At 44.3% G+C, this 22,874-nt stretch overlaps 1 protein-coding gene and 1 pseudogene across 1 annotated transcript; both read right to left on the bottom strand.

The window, feature by feature from the left end:
* Positions 1 to 22,874, bottom strand: part of LOC134316941 (zinc finger protein 850-like) — a 1,214,164-nt pseudogene that overhangs the window by 546,978 nt on the left and 644,312 nt on the right.
* LOC134317100 (uncharacterized) lies at positions 14,621 to 16,364 on the bottom strand. Its single transcript, XM_062997800.1, has 3 exons — positions 15,095 to 16,364; positions 14,873 to 15,010; positions 14,621 to 14,772 (listed from the first exon to the last, which is right to left on the bottom strand). Exons 1-3 carry the CDS (start codon positions 16,347 to 16,349, stop codon positions 14,705 to 14,707), a joined length of 1,461 nt encoding a protein of 486 aa, XP_062853870.1. The 5' UTR covers positions 16,350 to 16,364; the 3' UTR covers positions 14,621 to 14,704.

The following is a 22,874-nucleotide window of genomic DNA, read 5'->3' on the forward strand; positions in this document are numbered from 1 at the left end:
CACACAGACTGATATACTTCAAATGTTTATTTCTTTTAATGTTGATGATTATAACTGACAACTAATGAAAACCCCAAATTCAGTATCTCAGAAAATTAGAATATTACTTAAGACCAATACAAAAAAAGGAATTTTAGAAATGTCAGCCAACTGAAAAGTATGAACATGAAAAGTATGTACAGCACTCAATACTTAGTTGGGGCTCCTTTTGCCTGGATTACTGCAGCAATGCGGCGTGGCATGGAGTCCATCAGTCTGTGGCACTGCTCAGGTGTTATGAGAGCCCAGGTTGCTCTGATAGTGGCCTTCAGCTCGTCTGAATTGTTGGGTCTGGCGTATCGCATTTTCCTCTTCACAATACCCCATAGATTTTCTATGGGGTTAAGGTCAGGCGAGTTTGCTGGCCAATTAAGAACAGGGATACCATGGTCCTTAAACCAGGTACTGGTAGCTTTGGCACTGTGTGCAGGTGCCAAGTCCTGTTGGAAAATGAAATCTGCATCTCCATAAAGTTGGTCAGCAGCAGGAAGCATGAAGTGCTCTAAAACTTCCTGGTAGACGGCTGCGTTGACGTTGGACCTCAGAAAACACAGTTGACCAACACCAGCAGATGACATGGCACTCCAAACCATCACTGACTGTGGAAACTTTACACTGGACCTCAAGCAATGTGGAATCTGTGCCTCTCCTCTCTTGCTCCAGACTTTGGGACCTTGAATTCCAAAGGTAATGCAAAATTTACTTTCATCAGAGAACATAACTTTGGACCACTCAGCAGTCCTTTTTGTCTTTAGCCCAGGCGAGACGCTTCTGACGCTGTCTCTTGTTCAAGAGTGGCTTGACACAAGGAATGCGACAGCTGAAACCCATGTCTTGCATATGTCTGTGCGTGGTGGTTCTTAAAGCACTGACTCCAGCTGCAGTCCACTCTTTGTGAATCTCCCCCACATTTTTGAATGGGTTTTGTTTCACAATCCTCTCCAGGGTGCGGTTATCCCTATTGCTTGTACACTTTTTTTTACCACATCTTTTCCTTCCCTTCACCTTTCTATTAATATGCTTGGACACAGAGCTCTGTGAACAGCCAGCCTCTTTAGCAATGACCTTTTGTGTCTTGCCCTCCTTGTGCAAGGTGTCAATGGTCGTCTTTTGGACAACCGTCAAGTCAGCAGTCTTCCCCATGATTGTGTAGCCTACAGAACTAGACTGAGAGACCATTTAAAGGCCTTTGCAGGTGTTTTGAGTTAATTAGCTGACTAGAGTGTGGCACCAGGTGTCTTCAATATTGTACCTTGTCACAATATTCTAATTTTCTAAGATACTGAATTTGGGGTTTTCATTAGTTGTCAGTTATAATCATCAACATTAAAATAAATAAACATTTGAAATATATCAGTCTGTGTGTAATGAATGAATATAATATACAAGTTTCACTTTTTGAATGGAATTACTGAAATAAATAAACTTTTTCATGATATTCTAATTTTATGACCAGCACCTGTACATGTGATGTTACATAGACTGTGTATTGTAGCAACATCTGTCCCCTCAGAGAGAATCTTTTTTAACAGGGCAGATCATAACAGAATGGAGAAACAGGATCAACCCATCATACACGCTAGGTGGAGTAACACTGGAGTTTCCTCTAACACGTGTGCATGTCGGCTCTGTGTTGCTGTGTAGGTGTCCCGATGCCCAAGTCGAGGAGAACCAGCCTGAGAACCAAACGGTTCCAGTTCTTCAACGTCTGAAGCTGAGGTGGTGACGATCCGGAGATCATCCAATCACACGCCGACTTTTCCAACATCAAAATAACAATAAAGTGCCTTCATGAACATGTTGGTTGGTCTGATTTTGTGTACGTTGGGTATTGAGGGTGGACCGATGAATCAAATCAAATCAAATCAAGGTTTATTTGTCACATACATGGTACACAGTACAACTGGCAGTGAAATGCTTTAGTGACTGCTCCGCCACAGTCATTACAAAAACTACAAAATAGTTAAAAAATATATTATACAAAAAATATAGAATGTTTTCAAAAGTAAGAATTTAAAAACATTAGAAAAATTCACAATATAAAATTACCAATATAAAAACAATATAAAATTAAAAATTAACAATATAATTAAAAAAGCAATTTAAAGTAAACATTAGAAAAATTAACAATATAATTAAAAAGGTCAATTTAAAGTGACAAGTAGTGCAGAAACTGTGCAACATAATGCTACCTAATGCTATACAGATGTGCTAAATAATAAATACTCAAATACTAATCTATACATATACATACACTTACAGGGGTTGGACAAAATAACTGAAACACCTGGTTTTAGACCACAATAATTTATTAGTATGGTGTAGGGCCTCCTTTTGCAGCCAATACAGCGTCAATTCGTCTTGGAAATGACATATACAAGTCCTGCACAGTGGTCAGAGGGATTTTAAGGCATTCTTCTTGCAGGATAGTGGCCAGGTCACTACGTGATGCTGGTGGAGGAAAACGTTTCCTGACTCGCTTCTCCAAAACACCCCAAAGTGGCTCAATAATATTTAGATCTGGTGACTGTGCAGGCCATGGGAGATGTTCAACTTCACTTTCATGTTCATCAAACCAATCTTTCACCAGTCTTGCTGTGTGTATTGGTGCATTGTCATCCTGATACACGGCACCGCCATTGGATGCACATGGTCCTCCAGAATGGTTCGGTAGTCCTTGGCAGTGACGCGCCCATCTAGCACAAGTATTGGGCCGAGGGAATGCCATGATATGGCAGCCCAAACCATCACTGATCCACCCCCATGCTTCACTCTGGGCATGCAACAGTCTGGGTGGTACGCTTCTTTGGGGCTTCTCCACACCGTAACTCTCCCGGATGTGAGGAAAACAGTAAAGGTGGACTCATCAGAGAACAATACATGTTTCACATTGTCCACAGCCCAAGATTTGCGCTCCTTGCACCATTGAAACCGACGTTTGGCATCGGCACGAGTGACCAAAGGTTTGGCTATAGCAGCCCGGCCGTGTATATCGACCCTGTGGAGCTCCCGACGGACAGTTCTGGTGGAAACAGGAGAGTTGAGGTGCACATTTAATTCTGCCGTGATTTGGGCAGCCGTGGTTTTATGTTTTTTGGATACAATCCGGGTTAGCACCCGAACATCCCTTTCAGACAGCTTCCTCTTGCGTCCACAGTTAATCCTGTCGGATGTGGTTTGTCCTTCTTGGTGGTATGCTGACATTACCCTGGATACCGTGGCTCTTGATACATCACAAAGACTTGCTGTCTTGGTCACAGATGCGCCAGCAAGACGTGCACCAACAATTTGTCCTCTTTTGAACTCTGGTATGTCACCCATAATGTTGTGTGCATTGCAATATTTTGAGCAAAACTGTGCTCTTACCCTGCTAATTGAACCTTCACACTCTGCTCTTACTGGTGCAATGTGCAATTAATGAAGATTGGCCACCAGACTGGTCCAATTTAGCCATGAAACCTCCCACACTAAAATGACAGGTGTTTCAGTTATTTTGTCCAACCCCTGTATATACTCATATACATATACTTATATACACATACATATGTCCAAATATATACACATACATATACGTATAAATTAGATTGTGCAAGTTGTGTAAATTGGTCCTAAATGCTATTTTCGTTGAGGACTCGAATAGCTTGTGGGAAAAAGCTTCTTCTCATCCTCTCCGTTTTGGCTTTTAGAGCACGAAAACGCTTCCCAGATTGTAACAAAGAAAACAGTCCATTACTGGGATGACTGGGGTCCTTTACTATCCTCCTGGCCCTTGTCCAGCACCGTTTCCTGTATATGGACTGCAGGTCAGGAAGCTCAGTCCGTAGAGCCGCCCGTCCTGCTTGGTGCTGTTTCCGAACCAGGTTGTGATGTTTCCCGTTATGATGGATTCAATGGTGCAGGTGAAGAAGATACGAAGCACATTAGATGGTAGTTTGAAGTCCCTTAAGCGTCTGAGGTGATAAAGACGCTGACGGGCCTTCTTTGCCAGCGCAGTGGTGTGGCAGGACCATGACAGGTCCTCAGAGATGTGAACTCCAAGGTACTTGAAACTGTCCGCTCTTTCCACTGTGGTACCACTGATCATAACGGGGTGGTAGTTCCTCTCCTGCTTTATGCTGCAGTCCACTATCAGCTCCTTTGTCTTGCTGACGCTAAGGAGTAGATTGTTGTCCTGGCACCAGTCCTCCAGGTGTTTAATCTCCTCTAGGTAGGCCCTCTCATCGTTGTTAGAGATCAGGCCCACCACAACAGTGTCGTCAGCAAACTTGACAATGGTGGTAGAGCTGGAAGTGGCCACACAGTCATATGTGTACAGTGAGTACAGCAGGGGGCTCAGGACACAGCCCTGAGGGGCACCAGTGCTAAGGGTGAGTGTGGGTGAGATGTGTTTTCCTACCCGCACATCTTGTGTTCTGTCCGTCAAAAAGTTAGAGATCCAGTGACACAAGGATGGATGAAGTCCCAGGTTCTCCAACTTGATGGTTAGTTTAGAGGGGATGATCGTGTTAAATGCTGAGCTGTAGTCAACAAACAGCATTTTAACATAATTACCCCTCCCAGCGTCCAGGTGTGTTAGTGATGATGGTGATGATGATGGTGTGTTGGTGATGGCATCATCTGTGGAACGGTTGTGGCGGTATGCAAACTGTAAAGGGTCCATAGAGTCCGGAAGTGATGAGGTGATGAAGTCTCTGATGATCCTCTCGAAGCACTTCATCACGACTGATGTCAGGGCCACTGGGCGAAAGTCATTGAGGCAGGCTGGCTGGTTCTTCTTCGGGACTGGAACGATGACGGACTGTTTGAAGCACGCTGGTACGATGCACTGGCTCAGGGATAAGTTGAAAATATCTGTGAACACCGGTGCTAGCTGATCCGCGCAGGCTTTGATGACTCGGCCGGCGATCCCGTCCGGTCCTGCTGCTTTCCTGGTGTTCACTCTCCTAAAAGCTCTTCGTACATCACTCTCCCTGATGATGAGGAGTCTCTGCGTTGCGACGAGCTCCGTCTGCATGCTGGTCACACCGGTAGCGCTGTTAGCATCGTTAGCGCTGTTGGCGTTGCCGGCTGCAGCCTTGAAGCGAGCGTAGAAAGTGTTCAGTTCGGTTGCCAGAGACGCGTCCGCACTCACCAGTCTGGAGGGTGGGCTTCTGTAGTCCGTGATGGTCCGTAGTCCCTGCCACAGGGTTCTAGAGTCACTCTGCTGGAACTGTGTCTCTATCTTCTCCCCGTAGCGCCGCTTCGCCTCTTTCACCGCTCGGCGTACTCGGTAAGACGCAGCTTTATATTCCTCCATGTTACCGCTGATGAGCCCCGCGTTGTAGGCAGCGGTGCGAGAGTTCAGAGCGCCGCGGACGGTTTTATCCACCCATGGCTTCTGGTTGGGAAAAGTTTTCACTACGGTTTTCTCCACCGTATCGTCCACCAGTTTCCCAACAAATCCCACAACCGCTTCCGTAAACACGCTGACGTCATCAGCGGAGCTCTCTCGGAACATATCCCAGTCTGCGTCATCCAGAGCGTCCTGTAAGGCAGCCACCGATTGGTCCGTCCAGCGCGTGACCTCCCTCTGAACCGGAACCTCCTGTTTCAGCCTTTGTTTATATATTTTGGGCATGAGGAAGATGGCGGCGTGGTCTGACTTTCCAAATGGTGGATGAGATTGTGCCTCTGTCACTGTCTTCGAACGGAGTGTAGCAATGATCCAGTGTCCGTTTCATACAACCCTACTTCAAAACAACTGAACTATTCATTCATTCATCATCTATTCCGCTTATCCGAGTCGTTGCGATGTGGGAGGAAACCGGAGTACCCGGAGGAAACTCATATGAACACGAGGAGAACATGCAAACTCAAATAGGGATATGACTTCATACACTGTAAATTATAATAGCTGTCTTGACTTAAATTAACTTAGTAAACTTTACTCAATTAGCAATAAAATGCTATTCTTACTCGTTGTTATTAAGTTTTAATTACTCACTTTAATTATTGTTTTTGAGTGAATATAACTTAACACTGTTAAGTAGTATCAAAGGATGCGTTGTGAGCATGTGCAGTAGCTGTGTTCAGTCACCCGCTCTCCAGACAGGACTGGCGGCCACACCAACGGAGTGGAAGAAGAGAAAAGGCACAGAAACCGTGTGGTTCATTTCAAGTCTTGGTTCGTTTTTAAGGATAATAAGGTAAGTTATTAAGCAAACAATATGTGTATGACTTTGTGTATCTGAGTCCTGCCATATCTTTAAGTCGTACATGTGTGAGCATGAATGGTTACGTCGCATATTGAAGAGTATAACGCGAGATATAAAGCCAGAAAAAACTATTTAGCCAAATATAAAGAAGAACTTGTGGCTCTGAAAAGTTGGTCCATGCTTGAAACCTTCCACACTCGCATCCGTGGCTCACACGTAATGAGCTTAATGTTACCCCAGCTAGCAGAGAACATTCTAACATTATTCTACAGAATCATTTTTTTGATGGCTTGGACCACTGCACACCACGCTTTGTCACAATCTTCAAGTCTAAGAAAGGAACTGTTGGAGAGACATTGGCTGAGTTTGTGCAGCAGACTGATTTAAGGGTGAGTCTACTACTGGTTTCTTATATGATTATTTATGGTGGTAAGTTTACCATGAATAACAGTGGTTAGGGGATAGAGCAGGGTTGGGCAATCTTATCCACAAAGGACCAGTGTGGCTGCTGGTTTTTGTTTCAACCAAACAGGAGGTCACATGAACAGTTGTTTAACTGAGACCAACTATGCAGCTGATGAGCTATAATCTCTGTCTTTACATCTACAAAGTGGACCAACAAATTTGGTGTGTCATAGAGTAATAGAGTGGACAGTGAGTGGACACAGTGTTTAAAAACTGACCAGACACAGCATTGATTTGAACTTCAGGATTAAAGCAGCTTCTTGTTTTGCTGACAGAGCTTGATGGCGTTGCATTGTTTGCAGGGGCTTGCATTTTCTCTGTAGGCTCTCTTGTTACTTGTTTTGTAACTTTTGATTCATGCATAATCTTATAACTTTCTTGTTCACTATTGACTTCTAGAAACTCGATGTGACAGCAATGCTCACGCTTGTTCTTCAAGGTCTACCTGTTCTACTTGGTGATGACCCCAGTAACTTCTACAACACCTGCTTTGTAAGTTCTCATACTTGCATCTTAAAGGAAAACAAAGTTGTGGGGAAATTTGCTTTGTATTTGGCATTATCTTACTGAGAGTCAGATTAATGCCAAATATATCCGTGAGTTCAGTACAAAAATGGGCTGCATGGTTACGGTATCAGTCGAGTGACACTTGAAACCTAGCTACAGTGAAGTGAAAGACATACACCTTTTATCTCCAAAACTGATTAATTTAAATAGTACACCTTGCAAAAATACGACGGCGTATTAGGGCCACTAAATAATTTTTTTTTTAAATTTGTTCTGAGATTAAAGTCGATATTATTCTGAGATTAAAGTCGACATTATTCTGAGATTAAAGTCGACATTATTCTGAGATTAAAGTCGATATTATTCTGAGATTAAAGTCGATATTATTCTGAGATTAAAGTCGAAGTAATATGGCCATAGCAGCCGCCTCGTGTTAAAATGAGTGATGTTCATGATTTGGTGAAGTTATACTTTCGCATCGGTTTTACGAATAAATAAATCCTCAATCTCTTGGCACAACAGCACCGGATTGTTATTAGCATAAGGACGCTGAAACGGATTTGCAGTAAACTGCATTTGTTTAGAAGAAAGAACCAGACGGACTTAGAGGAAATCTTCTCTTTTGTTGAAGCAGAACTTGCGGGTAGTGGCAGGCTACAAGGCTATCGGTGGTTACATCTCCGTGCTATTCGAAGAGGGTTTGTAGTTTCACAGGAGACGATGAGAATGATCATCAAAATGATCGATCCCTAAGGAGTGCAACTCCGGCGCGCTCGGCGTCTGCGCCGTCGCCAGTACTGCAACCGAGGCCCCAACGCTTTATGGCATATGGACTCGTACGATAAACTAAAGCCTTATGGCATTGCTATAAATGGTTGCATTGACGGATTTAGTCGCCATGTCATGTGGATGGAGGCGTACAACACGAATAACGACCCAAAAGTAATTGCGGGTTATTGGATAAGCACAGTAACGCGCATTGGAGGCTGCCCTCAGCGCCTGCGTGCCGATCCAGGTACTGAGAATGGGCATGTGAGGGAAATGCAGATGTTTTTACGCAGAAATCACTCGGACCCTTACGCAGGAGAGAGAAGTTTCATTTATGGATGCAGCACGGCAAACCAACGCATAGAATCGTGGTGGGGCATTCTGCGTAAACAAAGTGGACAGTTCTGGATGGACATTTTCCAGACGCTCAGAGATGATGGACATTTTTCCGGTGACTTCTTGGACAGAAATCTGATACAGTTCTGCTTCCTTAACCTAATTCAGGTAGGCTCTATAGCCACAGGCTACACCTTCTGTATTTATATTCATCAGTTATGTATTGCCAGATTGTTTTTATTAAGCTACCTTCACTACATTTGATCAGAAACAGCTATAGTCTGTAATTAATCTGTCTATTAATCTAAACCATTTATTAATGTAATAGCACCACCAAAAGGTATTATTTTGTGGGCAGACAATTCCAGGCACAAGTCACACTTACAAAAAAGTCCAGCAACATTGCTGTCACATTCAGTTGTACCAGCAAAACACACTACTATGTTAGTGCCACTGCTGTGATGATAATATTCTACCACCAAAATAGCTTTACCAACAAATCAGCTGCGATCCCATCGTACCAGCAGTCTTTTACCACTAACGGTCAAGTTAGGGGTTGGCTGATAAATTGTGGAGCAAGAGACGAGACACGGTGACTAATTGTAGGTGTGCTTGGTAAACTGGTCATTGAAGCCGCAGGTATAAGATGTTGACAATATAAAGTTTTGATAATATTTTAATGACGTATATGTTTAACTAAACTTATGACTCAACACAGGCTTTTTGAATGACAAGTGTCCCATATATTGATGCAGGTAAATGTTCTGTGCAGATTTTTTGTTGGGACAGTAGTTGAACTAAGTTTTACATATTTATGTTCATGCAGGAGGAACTAGACGAAGTTGTGAGGACATGGAACTCCCATCAAATAAGGTCAAGGCCAGGAATTCCAGGAGGACGCCCAATTTTAATGTACTGCATGCCACAGATTTATGGTGCAGGGGAGGACAAACTCAAATATGTGCTTCCAGAAGAGGTCACTGTTTGCAAAGAGGAATGCACCCCAAAATCCCAGTTCCCCTGTGATGAAACAGTCTTTGAGCTTTGTGCTCTTCTTATTGATGAAAATGACTGGGATGCTCCTGCTGATGCATACCATGCAGCTGAACTGTACATTCTCTTAAGAAATCAAATACTAGATAATATCTAGAACTGAGCTTCTCAACACCAGCTATGGGGACCCACTGATGAGTGGGTTCTCGGAACTGAAGTTACTTTCTAATAGATTGTGTCTGTAGTTATATTAAAATAAATGATGTGTTTATATGCATGCATCTGACAAAATAAAAATTCAATAATTTCACATATATATTGGTGACGGCGTATTAGGGCCACTAAGGATTTTTTTTTTTAATTTGTTCTGAGATTAAAGTCGATATTATTCTGAGATTAAAGTGGACATTATTCTGAGATTAAAGTCGACATTATTCTGAGATTAAAGTCGACATTATTCTGAGATTAAAGTCGACATTATTCTGAGATTAAAGTCGACATTATTCTGAGATTAAAGTCGACATTATTCTGAGATTAAAGTCGATATTATTCTGAGATTAAAGTCGACATTATTCTGAGATTAAAGTCGACATTATTCTGAGATTAAAGTCGACATTATTCTGAGATTAAAGTCGACATTATTCTGAGATTAAAGTCGACATTATTCTGAGATTAAAGTCGACATTATTCTGAGATTAAAGTCGAAATAATATAGCCAAAGAGTAGGTCGTAGTACGTCGTAGGCTTGTCAGTTCAGAGAAGCGCGAATGCAAGCACGCATCCTAGGTTTCACCTACGAGTTGTGACGAGGACTGCTGTAATTACCATCAGTCAAGAGGTACGTTCTTAAACTGGTACTTTTTAATGCTCTATTAATGTTATAGCCGGTTAATGCAATGCCCAGGTAGCCTGATCAGTCTTACATGGTTAGCGAACTATTAGCGTCATATTTTGGACCTAATGCATAACACAGGCAAAATCGTAAGTTTATAATCGGAGTTGGTCTACTGTAATGAACTTAATGCGAGGCTGTAATTAAGCCACACACGTTTATCTGAGTGAAACGTCACCCTAAACGCCGTAGCTATTGTCCGCTTAAATTGTCACGAAGAGAGAGAGAGAGAGAGAGAGAGAGAGAGAGAGAGAGAGAGAGAGAAAGAAAGAAAGTAACGTAAACAAAGCTTAACGTCGCTCATGCTAAAACAACGACCCAACTAAACTTTTTAAACTATGTTGTTTTAGTATTTTAGGCTACACTAAAAACCTTGTTCGTGCTGTTTTAGATTCCCCTTTAAAAACGCTCGTCAGTGGTTTTATTAATCCGAGATTTTGTGAGTTTCTTGTAGCATTTGCCATCATGTATTTGTATTTTATTCTGCAGTTCCCAATGGCAGAGAAACTATCAGATTTATTAACCTTCTTGAGGGATAGAGGTGTCTCGGAAGATGCAATTCATTTGATGGAAGAGCAAAAGGTAGTGCTTTGTTTATAATATTAAGGGTTATTGTTGACATAATGTGTATGATTGACTGTGATGTATTCTGTACTGTGTGTTTTTGTTCCACACCAAAAGGGGGTGCTATCGTTTTGATAAGAGATGTAATATGATTGGTGACGTTACATCCCCTATATGTATGAATGTTTCTGCATTTTGACTCTCTCTCTCTATTAGCCCTCTCCCGACATGACGGCAGTTAGAGCAGTTCGTTTATTTTTCCCTTAAAAATAAATATGCCCTAGAGGCTGAGGAAAGATTTCATCTCGTCTATTTCTATGTTGTAATTATTGGATTCCTGCTGTATGTTAGTGGTGCTCCTGCTAACAGGTTATGGGCCCAGGAACGACGACAATAGTTGCAACAAAGGAAAGTGTGGTAGCTAGTTTAGCGCGGTAAAACCGGGGAGCTAAGCTAAAGCTGAGAAGAATGGCAAACCAAAAGGCAAAGTGGCCGATGTTCGACGGTCGGGCCGAAGAATATAAGCTCTGGGAAGAACGGATGCTGTGTTGCATGCACCGTGTTGGATTAAAAGAGTCTAAAGACACAACTGCTCCGACAACTTTTTTCCTATTTATATTTATTTTGCAGCTTTTTATCGGTTTTAACCTCCTTTTCTTTTCACCATGTCTTGTAACCGAGACATGGCTGAACCCAGCGGTACCGGACCACGCCATCCAGCCGGCCGAGTGCTTCTCGGTATACCGCATGGACAGAACAATGGAGTCGGGAAAGACAAGAGGAGGTGGTGTGTGCATGATGGTGAACAGCAGCTGGTGTGATAATACCGATGTCGTTACTCTTGCACGCTCCTGCACACCTAACCTGGAACTTCTGGCACTCAAGTTTCGTCCTTTCTACCTTCCTCGGGAATTTACTTCGGTCATTGTCAGCACCGTTTATATATCCCACCTCGGATGAACACGGACACGGCACTGTGTGAACTTCATGACAAACTCACACAGTTTCAGACTCATCACCGGGACGCTGCGCTTATTGTGGTTGGTGATTTTAACAGCGCTAACCTCAAACGTGCAGTGCCAAACTTTTACCAGCACATCACCTGTCCCACCAGAGGGAAACGGACACTGGATTATTGCTACACCCCGTTCGAAGACAGTTACAAGGCACAAGCTCATCCACCATTTGGAAAGTCAGACCACGCCACCATCTTCCTCATGCCTAAATATAAACAAAGGCTGAAACAGGAGGTTCCGATCAGAGGGAGGTCACGCGCTGGTTGGACCAATCGGTGGCTGCCTTACAGGACGCTCTGGATGACGCAGACTGGGATATGTTCCGAGAGAGCTCCGCTGATGACGTCAGCGTGTTTACGGAAGCGGTTGTGGGATTTGTTGGGAAACTGGTGGACGATACAGTGGAGAAAACCGAAGTGAATACTTTTCCCAACCAGAAGCCGTGGGTGGATAAAACCGTCCGCGGCGCTCTGAACTCTCGCACCGCTGCCTACAACGCGGGGCTCATCAGCGGTAACATGGAGGAGTATAAAGCTGCGTCTTACCGAGTACACCGAGCGGTGAAAGAGGCGAAGCGGCACTACGGGGAGAAAATAGAGACACAGTTCCAGCAGAGTGACTCTAGAACCCTGTGGCAGGGACTACGGACCATCACGGACTACAGAAGCCCACCCTCCAGACTGGTGAGTGCGGACGCGTCTCTGGCAACGGAGCTGAACACTTTCTACGCTCGCTTCGAGGCTGCAGCCGGCAACGCTAACAGCACTAACGATGCTATCAGCGCTACCGGTGTGACCAGCATGCAGACGGAGCTCGTCAGAACGCAGAGACCCCTCATCATCAGGGACAGTGATGTACGGAGAGCTTTCAGGAGAGTGAACACCAGGAAAGCAGCAGGACCAGATGGGATCGCCGGCCGAGTCATCAAAGCTTGCACGGCGTTTACGGTGATCTTCAACCTATCCCTGACCCAGTGCATCGTACCAGCGTGCTTCAAACAGTCCGTCATCGTTCCAGTCCCGAAGAAGAACCAGCCAGCCTGCCTCAATGACTTTCGCCCAGTGGCCCTGACATCAGTCGTGATGAAGTGCTTCGAGAGGATCATCAGAGACTTCATCACTTCCGGACTCTATTGACCCTTTACAGTTTGCACACCGCCACAACTGTTCTACAGATGATGCCATCACCTACCTCCTTCACACCACATTAACACACCTGGACGCTGGGAGGGGTAATTATGTTAAAATGCTGTTTGTTGACTACAGCTCAGCATGTAACATGATCATCCCCTCTAAACTAACCATCAAGTTGGAGAACCTGGAACTTCATCCATCCTTGTGTCACTGGATCTCTAACTTTTTGACGGACAGAACACAAGCTGTGCGGGTAGGAAAACACATCTCACCCACACTCACCCTTAGCACTGGTGCCCCTCAGGGCTGTGTCCTGAGCCCCCTGCTGTACTCACTGTACACATATGACTGTGTGGCCACTTCCAGCTCTACCACCATTGTCAAGTTTGCTGACGACACTGTTGTGGTGGGCCTGATCTCTAACAACGATGAGAGTGCCTACCTAGAGGAGATTAAACACCTGGAGGACTGGTGCCAGGACAACAATCTACTCCTTAGCGTCAGCAAGACAAAGGAGCTGATAGTGGACTGCAGCATAAAGCAGGAGAGGAACTACCACCTCGTTATGATCAGTGGTACCGCAGTGGAAAGAGTAGACAGTTTCAAGTACCTTGGAGTTCACATCTCTGAGGACCTGTCATGGTCCTGCCACACCACTGCGCTGGCAAAGAAGGCCCGTCAGCGTCTTTATCACCTCAGACGCTTAAGGGACTTCAAACTACCATCCAAGGAGCTTCGTAACTTCTACACCTGCACCATTGAATCCATCATAACGGGAAACATCACAACCTGGTTCGGAAACAGCACCAAGCAGGACGGGCGGCTCTACGGACTGAGCTTCCTGACCTGCAGTCCATATACAGGAAACGTGCTGGACAAGGGCCAGGAGGATAGTAAAGGACCCCAGTCATCCCAGTAATGGACTGTTTTCTTTGTTACAATCTGGGAAGCGTTTTCATGCTCTAAAAGCCAAAACGGAGAGAATGAGAAGAAGCTTTTTCCCACAAGCTATTCGAGTCCTCAACGAAAATAGCATTTAGGACCAATTTACACAACTTGCACAATCTAATTTATACGTATATGTATGTGTATATATTTGGACATATGTATGTGTATATAAGTATATGTATATGAGTATATAAGTGTATGTATATGTATAGATTAGTATTTGAGTATTTATTATTTAGCACATCTGTATAGCATTATGTAGCATTATGTTGCACAGTTTCTGCACTACTTGTCACTTTACACACTTGTTCACTTTAAATTGACCTTTTTAATTATATTGATAATTTTTCTAATGTTCACTTTACTTTAAATTGCTCTTTTTAATTATATTGATAATTTTTATAATGTTTACTTTAAATTGCTTTTTTAAATTATATTGTTAATTTTTATAATGTTTACTTTACTTTAAATTGCTTTTTTAATTATATTGTTAATTTTGAATTTTATACTGTTTTTATATTGGTAATTTTATATTGTTAATTTTTCTAATGTTTTTAAATTCTTACTTTTAAAAACATTCTATATTTTTTGTATAATATATTTTTTAACTATTTAGTAGTTTTTGTAATGACTGTGGTGGAGCAGTCACTAAAGCATTTCACTGCCAGTTGTACTGTGTACCATGTATGTGACAAATAAACCTTGATTTGATTCATCGGTCCACCCTCAATACCCAACGTACACAAAATCAGACCAACCAACATGTTCATGAAGGCACTTTATTGTTATTTTGATGTTGGAAAAGTGGGCGTGTGATTGGATGATCTCCGGATCGTCACCACCTCAGCTTCAGACGTTGAAGAACTGGAACCGTTTGGTTCTCAGGCTGGTTCTCCTCGACTTCGGCATCGGGACACCTACACAGCAACACAGAGCCGACATGCACACGTGTTAGAGGAAACTCCAGCGTTACTCCACCTAGCGTGTATAACGTGTATTTCTGAATCTAAACCAGACCTTCATCTTCACACGCGCTCTCCATCAGAGCCCCGGACTCTTCAGGTTGGGCTTCGACGATGGGAACAAGAACGTCGTCCTGCAGCTGCTGGGGGTCTGGTTTGTTTGAAGACACCTCGGAGATGTTCTTCAGTGGATCTGATGGAGAAATGAAACCTAATTCAATTTTTAATGTTCACCTTTATTAGATCACCATCTATCTATACAATCCTTCAAACGTACCTTCAGTGCTTCCTCTATCCAGGTTCTGCTCTTTCAGTTTCCATATTTTGTCCTCCAAAGCTGCTGGATCCTTCTTCATGTCCTGGTCTGGTTCTTCCACCAGGTTCAGCGGGGCCACCTGCCCCTCCTCCTTCTTCACGAACTGGTCTGTTTTATTCACTGGGTCCACCTGCCTCTCCTCCTTCTTCACGAACTGGTCTGTTTTATTCACTGGGTCCACCTGCCTCTCCTCCTTCTTTAGCTTATACTCTATAAAACTAACCCTATTTTTTACCTGTCCCTTCCCCTGGTCCTTTAGGATGACCAGCTCTGGTTCTTCCACCAGGTTTAGCGGGTCCACCTGCCTCTCCTCCTTCTTCATCTCATTCTCTATAAAACTAACCCTATTTTTTACCTGTCCCTTTCCCTGGTCCTTTAGGATGACCAGCTCTGGTTCTTCCACCAGGTTCAGCTGGACCATCTGCCCCTCTGCCTTCTTTATCTCATTCTCTATGCAATGAATCTTATTTTTTACATGTCCCATCCACTGGTTCTTCAGGATGACCTGCTCTGTTTCTTCAACCAGGTTCAGCGGGGCCACCTGTTTCTCTACCCTTTTCATGACCTGGTCAGGTTTTTCCACTGGGTCCACCTGCTCCACTGGGTCCACCTGCTCCACTGGGTCCACCTGCTCTAACTTCTTCATCTCAATCTCACAAACCAGAACCACCTTGTTTACTGGTTTCCTCCTCTGGTCCTTTACAACGACCTGTTCTGGTTCTTCCACCAGGTCCCGTGGGGCCACCTGCATCTCTACCTTCTCAGGTTTGTTTTTTCCCAGAACCACCTGCTTCTCCATCTTTGGTGTTTGGTCTGCCTGGTCCTCTAAAACCTTCTGCCCCACTCCTTGCCCCATCTCTTCACCCTTTACCTCATTTCCCTTCTCATCCTCCACGTCCTGCATCTCTACTTTCTGGCGTCTCTGCCACCATTTTCTCTTCTTTACCTTCTTCTCAGGTTTGTTTTTTCCCAGAACCACCTGCTTCTCCATCATTGGTATTTGGTCTGCCTGGTCCTCTAAAACCTTCTGCTCCACTCCTTGCCCCATCTCTTCACCCTTTACCCCGTTTCCCTTCTCACCCTCCACGTCCTGCATCTCTACCTTCTGGCGTCTCTGCCACCATTTTCTCTTCTTTACCTTCTTCTCCGGTTCGTTTACCCGCCTGTGCGGCTCGTGTTGGTCAGATGGAAGAGTCCAACAGGAGAACATGTTCATGCTGCTTACTGTCTCGGCGTCTCAGATCAAATGAGCACAAACACATGAAACGCAGCAACTTATACCAGAGGTGTGGAGTGTGGTGATGTCATCATGATGATGTCACAATGTGTGCATGTAGCTGAGAGTGGTGCTGATCATCATCACTGCTGCTCTCAGCATCATTAACCTCTAGTGTAGAGTGGGACAGTGGTGGCCTAGTGGGAGGAGCTTCGGGCTATAACCCAAAGGTTGAGGGTTGGAATCCCAGTTCTGCCTTTTAGCAAGACCTTTAACCCTGTTTGCTCCAGGGGCGTAACAGCTGGAATACTGCACACCTGTACATGTATACATGACAAATAAAGGCAATCTATTCTATTACCATATACGTATTTACACACACACACACACACACACACACACACACACCGACCAGGCAGAACATTATGACCACTGACAGCTGAAGTGAATAACACTGATTATCTCTTCATCACAGCACCTGTTAGTTGGGGGGGGGGGGGGGGGTATATTAGGTAGCAAGTGAACATTTTATCCTCAAAGTTGATGTTAGAAGCAGTTAGTCAGCGTGAGGATCTGAGTGAGTTTGACGAGGGCCAAATTGTGATGGCTAGACGACCGGGTCAGAGCATCTCCAAAACTGCAGCTCTTGTGGGGTGTGTCCCGGTCTGCAGTGGTCAGTATCTATCAAAAGTGCTCCAAGGAGGGAACAGTGGTAAACCAGTGTCAGGGTCATGAGCGGACAGGGCTCATTGATGGCCCGTGTGATCCGATCCAACAGACGAGCTCCTGTGGCTCAAACTGCTGAAGAAGTTCATGCTGGTTCTGATAGAAAGGTGTCAGAATACACAGAGCATCACAGTTTGTTGCTGCAGATCAGTCAGGGTGCCCATGCTGACCCCTGTCCACCACTGAAAGCACCAACAATGGGCATGTGCACATCCACGGAGCAATGGAAGAAGGTGGTCTGGTCTGATGAATCAGGTTTTTTTTTTACATCACTTGGACATCCGGGTGTCTGTGTGTCGCTTACCCGGGGAACACATGGCACCAGGATGCATTGTGAGGAAGAAGGCAAGCTGGCGGAGGCAGTGTGACGCTTTGGGCGACGTTCTGCTGGGAAACCTTGGGTCCTGCCATCCATGTGGATGTTACTTTGACACGTAGCTCCTACCTAAGCATTGTTGTAGACCATGTTCACCCTCTCATGGAGACGCTTCCCTGATATCTGTGGCCTCTTTCAGCACAAAACTAAAATGCTTCAGGAACGGTTTAAGGAGCAAAACAACCAGTTTGAGGTGTCGACCTGGCCTCCAAATTCCCCAGATCTCGATCCGATCGAGCATCTGTGGGACGTGCTGGACAAACAAGTTCGATCCATGGAGGCTCCACCTCACAACCTACAGGAGTTACAGGAGCTGCTGCTGACATCGTGGTGCCAGGTGGTGTGGAGTCCATGCCTTGACGGGTCAGGGCTGTTTTGGTAGCAAAAGCGGGGGACCAACACAATATTAAGAAGGTGGTCATAATGTTATACCTGATCAGTGGATTATTATTACTATATTTGTATTAGCCCCAGTCCCTGCCACTGAGAAGCACCTTTATATACTGATGCTGCCACCACCATGTTTCACAGTAAGGATGATATTAGCCTCAATCGAGTACAAGCCAAGATTTTTTATTTCTATTTTGTCACAATTAGCACAAATTCCAACAGACACACTGCAAAATCTTATGGAAACATGGGTGGAGGTATTTGTATATTTGTATATTTATAGCATTGGTATCGGAATGGGATGTCCATCAAGCTGATGCTCGTCCACACCCTGTACAGTCCCAGATTTGGCAGTATTAATGACCCTGATCTCTCCGGTCCAGGATCAATTCAAGCTCAGTGCGTGTGGCTTTAAATCAGCAAGTTAGCATCAATTATATCAGTCATGGGTGAGACGGCGGCGCCTGATAGCCCAACGCGTTTTACGGCTGATGATAAAAGCTAAAGAGCCGAAAAGAAAACGTGCACCATGACATGAAAAATGCGGCACGTCCTTCTCTCGTGCCCTTGAGGGGCATTTAGGACGGAGCTTGTGGATGGGGGGCAATAAATCAGGAGGCACAATTGTAAAGGATCACTGCCGACCTCCAGAGATTGATGTGAGCGCAGGTGTACGTTTCATTTAACACTTACAAAATGATATAATGAAAATAATGTGAGCTGCCCTGCTGCCACTACCTACCTGATCAGCTGCCTCAGTAGAGAGGATTCTAATAAGACATGAAACTCATAAGGCAGATTATTTAGACATAGTTTTAGCTCACTAAGCTAACACAGTTAGCATCAGGAAATTCAAACCGATGGGCTGAGGCTGCACAACCCGCTAGCACGCTGGCAACGTCTCCCTCCATGTACCGAAAACAGTTAAACTGTCCCTGACGAGCCTGAATTTACAACCCCAAATCAGTGCAATAAAGAAGCCTTATGTTAACCATGTCCTGAAGCGGCGTCGACTTCTCTGGGCTCGGGGGCATCTAGGATGGACAATCACACAGTGGAAACGTGTCTTGTGGTCAGATATATCAGCAATCCAGGTCTTTTTTGGAACAAATGGACGCCGTGTGCTCCGGACCAAAGACGGAAAGGATCCAGACTGTTATTAGCAAAAGCCAGGGTCTGTCATGGTATGGGGGTGTGTCAGTACCAGGGTGTATCATGGTATGAGGTGTGTCAGTACCAGGGTGTATCATGGTATGGGGGCGTGTCAGTACCAGGGTGTATCATGGTATGGGGGCGTGTCAGTACCAGGGTCTGTCATGGTATGGGGGTGTGTCAGTACCAGGGTCTGTCATGGTATGGGGGTGTGTCAGTACCAGGGTCTGTCATGGTATGGGGGTGTATCAGTACCAGGGTCTGTCATGGTATGGGGGTGTATCAGTACCAGGGTCTGTCATGGTATGGGGGTGTGTCAGTACCAGGGTGTGTCATGGTATGGGGGGGTGTCAGTACCAGGGTCTGTCATGGTATGGGGGTGTGTAAGTACCAGGGTCTGTCATGGTATGGGGGTGTGTCAGTACCAGGGTCTGTCATGGTATGGGGGTGTGTCAGTACCAGGGTCTGTCATGGTATGGGGGTGTGTCAGTACTAGGGTCTGTCATGGTATGGGGGGGTGTCAGTACCAGGGTCAGGCATGGTATGGGGGTGTGTCAGTACCAGGGTCTGTCATGTTATGGGGGGGGTGTCAGTAGCAGGGTCTGTCATGGTATGGGGGTGTGTAAGTACCAGGGTCTGTCATGGTATGAGGGTGTGTCAGTACCAGGGTGTGTCATGGTATGGGGGGTGTCAGTACCAGGGTCTGTCATGGTATGGGGGTGTGTCAGTACCAGGGTCTGTCATGGTATGGGGGGGTGTCAGTACCAGGGTCTGTCATGGTATGGGGGGGTGTCAGTACCAGGGTCTGTCATGGTATGGGGGGTGTCAGTACCAGGGTCTGTCATGGTATGGGGGGGTGTCAGTACTAGGGTCTGTCATGGTATGGGGGGGTGTCAGTACCAGGGTCTGTCAGGGTATGGGGGGTGTCAGTACCAGGGTCTGTCATGGTATGGGGGGGTGTCAGTACCAGGGTCTGTCATGGTATGAGGGTGTGTCAGTACCAGGGTGTGTCATGGTATGGGGGTGTGTCAGTACCAGGGTCTGTCATGGTATGGGGGTGTGTCAGTACCAGGGTGTGTCATATTACTCCAGTAAAAGTACTAGTAAAAGTAAAAATACTCTTTACCTCCACTTAAGTACTAAACTAAATTTACCTTCAAATGTACTGAAGTATGAAAGTAAAAGTAGCAGGATTTATTATGGCTCCAATGTTTTATGATCATTCCTGTAACAAGACTCTTGATTAATCAACTTTTAATTAATCCATTTTAGGTGAAAAGACTTAACTGACTGAGCTAAACTGGGTTATACCTATTAATTAAGATAAACATGTAACATTTAGTGCTGAGAAAATGCTAAATAATAACAGGATTAAGTATATTAATAACATTAAATTCATTATTTTTTTTCAAACAAAGCAACATACAGCTGAAAGTTCTTGGTAAGTAGTGGAAATGAATGGAGCTCTATGGGATGTTTGGAACTATTCAGAGCTCCACAACCCGGAAGCTGTGCAGAAAAAATGTCCCGCCCCTTTCCAGCGGTTCCCTATGGGAGTGTCGCCTCTCTGTTCTCTCTACCACTCTGGCCACATCTCCTCGTACTTCTGTCCACTCTCTTCGCCTTTCTGGAGATACCAGTTATTTTTTGGCAAGTAAATTGTTTTTGCACTTCCACCTCCAAGTCTCTTTTACTTTGTTCCTCTGTCTACATCAAGTATTTTACTAGCTGATTCCCTTGCCACTTTACTGGTCATATCCCAGTTGTACGGCACCCTTTTACCATTACGATCTTCTTTTAACCATCTAATCCTTGGTTCTATACACTGATGCCAGTGAGGTACAGTAGGCTGCCACCACAACTGCTCTGACCCTTTTTGGCTATTTATTTTTTATTTTGTGCTCTTTAATTGGCTCTTACCTTCTTTTCTTTTTACTAGTTTCTTTAGCTAGAGATGCCAAAAGTCTGCCCTCTTTCAGAGTAACAAAAATACCTTACCCAGTTAGAACAAATCAGTGAAGAAAGGAAAATAAAGGTGTGGAAGAGAAGTTGAGGTCTAGAAGAAAAGAATCTTTAAACTTCTGAGATCCACCGAATAAAATTTAAACCTCTAGAACAACTCAGTTGTGTTCACATTTATAGAGAAGTGACACTAATAACAGCAACATATCAAATATCTCTTTATTAAAATAAAACTGGTATTATTACCATTACAATCATATTAATTCATTATAAACCTGCAACATCACTAATGTTTATTTCAATAGAAAAACTAAATACAATAAAAACATAAAAAATAAAAAAAAATCAGTGACCACAAAATATTCTACATTTATAAAATTATAAGATTATTTAAAGTAAAAAAAAGGAACTTTTACATGTAGAATTTTAAAGGAAAACTTTCACTCCATCACAAGAAGGATTTATATCAGTCAGTCCACATACTGGTATGTTTTTGGGAGGTGTGATGAAACCCTGCTGATACGGTTTCTCTCCAGTGTGAATGCACTGGTGTGTTTTGAAACCACTCTGACTATTAAAACTCTTCCCACACTGTGAACACTGATACAGTTTCTCACCAGTGTGAATGCGCTGGTGTGTTTTGAGATGACTCTGTTGATTAAAACTCCTCCCACACTGTGAGCACTGATACGGTTGCTCTCCAGTGTGAATGCGCTGGTGTATTTTGAGATAACTTTGACTATTAAAACTCTTCCCACACTGTGAGCACTGATACGGTTTCTCTCCAGTGTGAATGCGCTGGTGTATTTTGAGATAACTTTGACTATTAAAACTATTCCCACACTGTGAGCACTGATACGGTTTCTCTCCAGTGTGAATGCGCTGGTGTTTTTTTAGATTACTCGTGGACCTGAAGCTCTTCCCACACTTTGAGCACTGATACGGTTTCTCTCCAGTGTGAATGTGCTGGTGTTTTTTTAGATCACTCTGACTATTAAAACTCTTCCCACACTGTGAGCACTGATACGGTTTCTCTCCAGTGTGAATGCGCTGGTGTTTTTTTAGATTACTCGTGGACCTGAAGCTCTTCCCACACTTTGAGCACTGATACGGTTTCTCTCCAGTGTGAATGTGCTGGTGTTTTTTTAGATCACTCTGACTATTAAAACTCTTCCCACACTGTGAGCACTGATACGGTTTCTCTCCAGTGTGAATGCGCTGGTGTTTTTGTAGATCACTCTGACTATTAAAACTCTTCCCACACTGTGAGCACAGATACAGTTTTTCTCCAGTGTGAATGTGCTGGTGTCTTTTTAGATTACTCGAGGACCTGAAGCTCTTCCCACACTGTGAGCACTGATACGGTTTCTCTCCAGTGTGAATGCGCTGGTGTGTTTTGAGACCACTCTGTTGATTAAAACTCTTCCCACACTGTGAGCACTGATACGGTTTCTCTCCAGTGTGAATGCGCTGGTGTATTTTGAGTTCACACTGGAACCCGAAGCTCTTCCCACAATGTGAGCACTGATGCGGTTTCTTTCCAGTATGAATGCGCTGGTGGATTTTGAGACTACTCTGTTGATTAAAACTCTTCCCACACTGTGAGCACTGATACGGTTTCTCTCCAGTGTGAATCTGCTGGTGTTTTTTTAGATTACTCGTGGACCTGAAGCTCTTCCCACACTGTGAGCACTGATACGGTTTCTCTCCAGTGTGAATGCGCTGGTGTTGTTTGAGATCACTCTGGAACCTGAAGCTCTTCCCACACAGTGAGCAGACGTTTCCTTCTTGCTGTTTCCCCTGGTGAGACGTGTTAATGCTGACAGGATCAGAGGACGTTTGCTGATTACTGGAGCTTCTGGTGGGCGTCAGGTTCTCACGTTCAGTCTTAATCTTCACCAGCGCATCATATTTAACAT

The sequence above is a fragment of the Trichomycterus rosablanca genome, chromosome 1 (assembly GCF_030014385.1).
Source record: "Trichomycterus rosablanca isolate fTriRos1 chromosome 1, fTriRos1.hap1, whole genome shotgun sequence".
NCBI classification, from domain to species: domain Eukaryota; kingdom Metazoa; phylum Chordata; class Actinopteri; order Siluriformes; family Trichomycteridae; genus Trichomycterus; species Trichomycterus rosablanca.

What these genes read in the sequence shown, in the direction of transcription:
- LOC134317100 (XM_062997800.1), bottom strand. Translation starts at nt 16,349, where the DNA reads ATGAACATGTTCTCCTGTTGGACTCTTCCATCTGACCAACACGAGCCG. An exon ending in GGATAGAGGAAGCACTGAAG is followed by an intron (nt 15,011 to 15,094) that starts GTACGTTTGAAG and finishes TTTCTCCATCAG; the next exon opens with ATCCACTGAAGAACATCTCC. An exon ending in GAGCGCGTGTGAAGATGAAG is followed by an intron (nt 14,773 to 14,872) that starts GTCTGGTTTAGA and finishes GTTGCTGTGTAG; the next exon opens with GTGTCCCGATGCCGAAGTCG.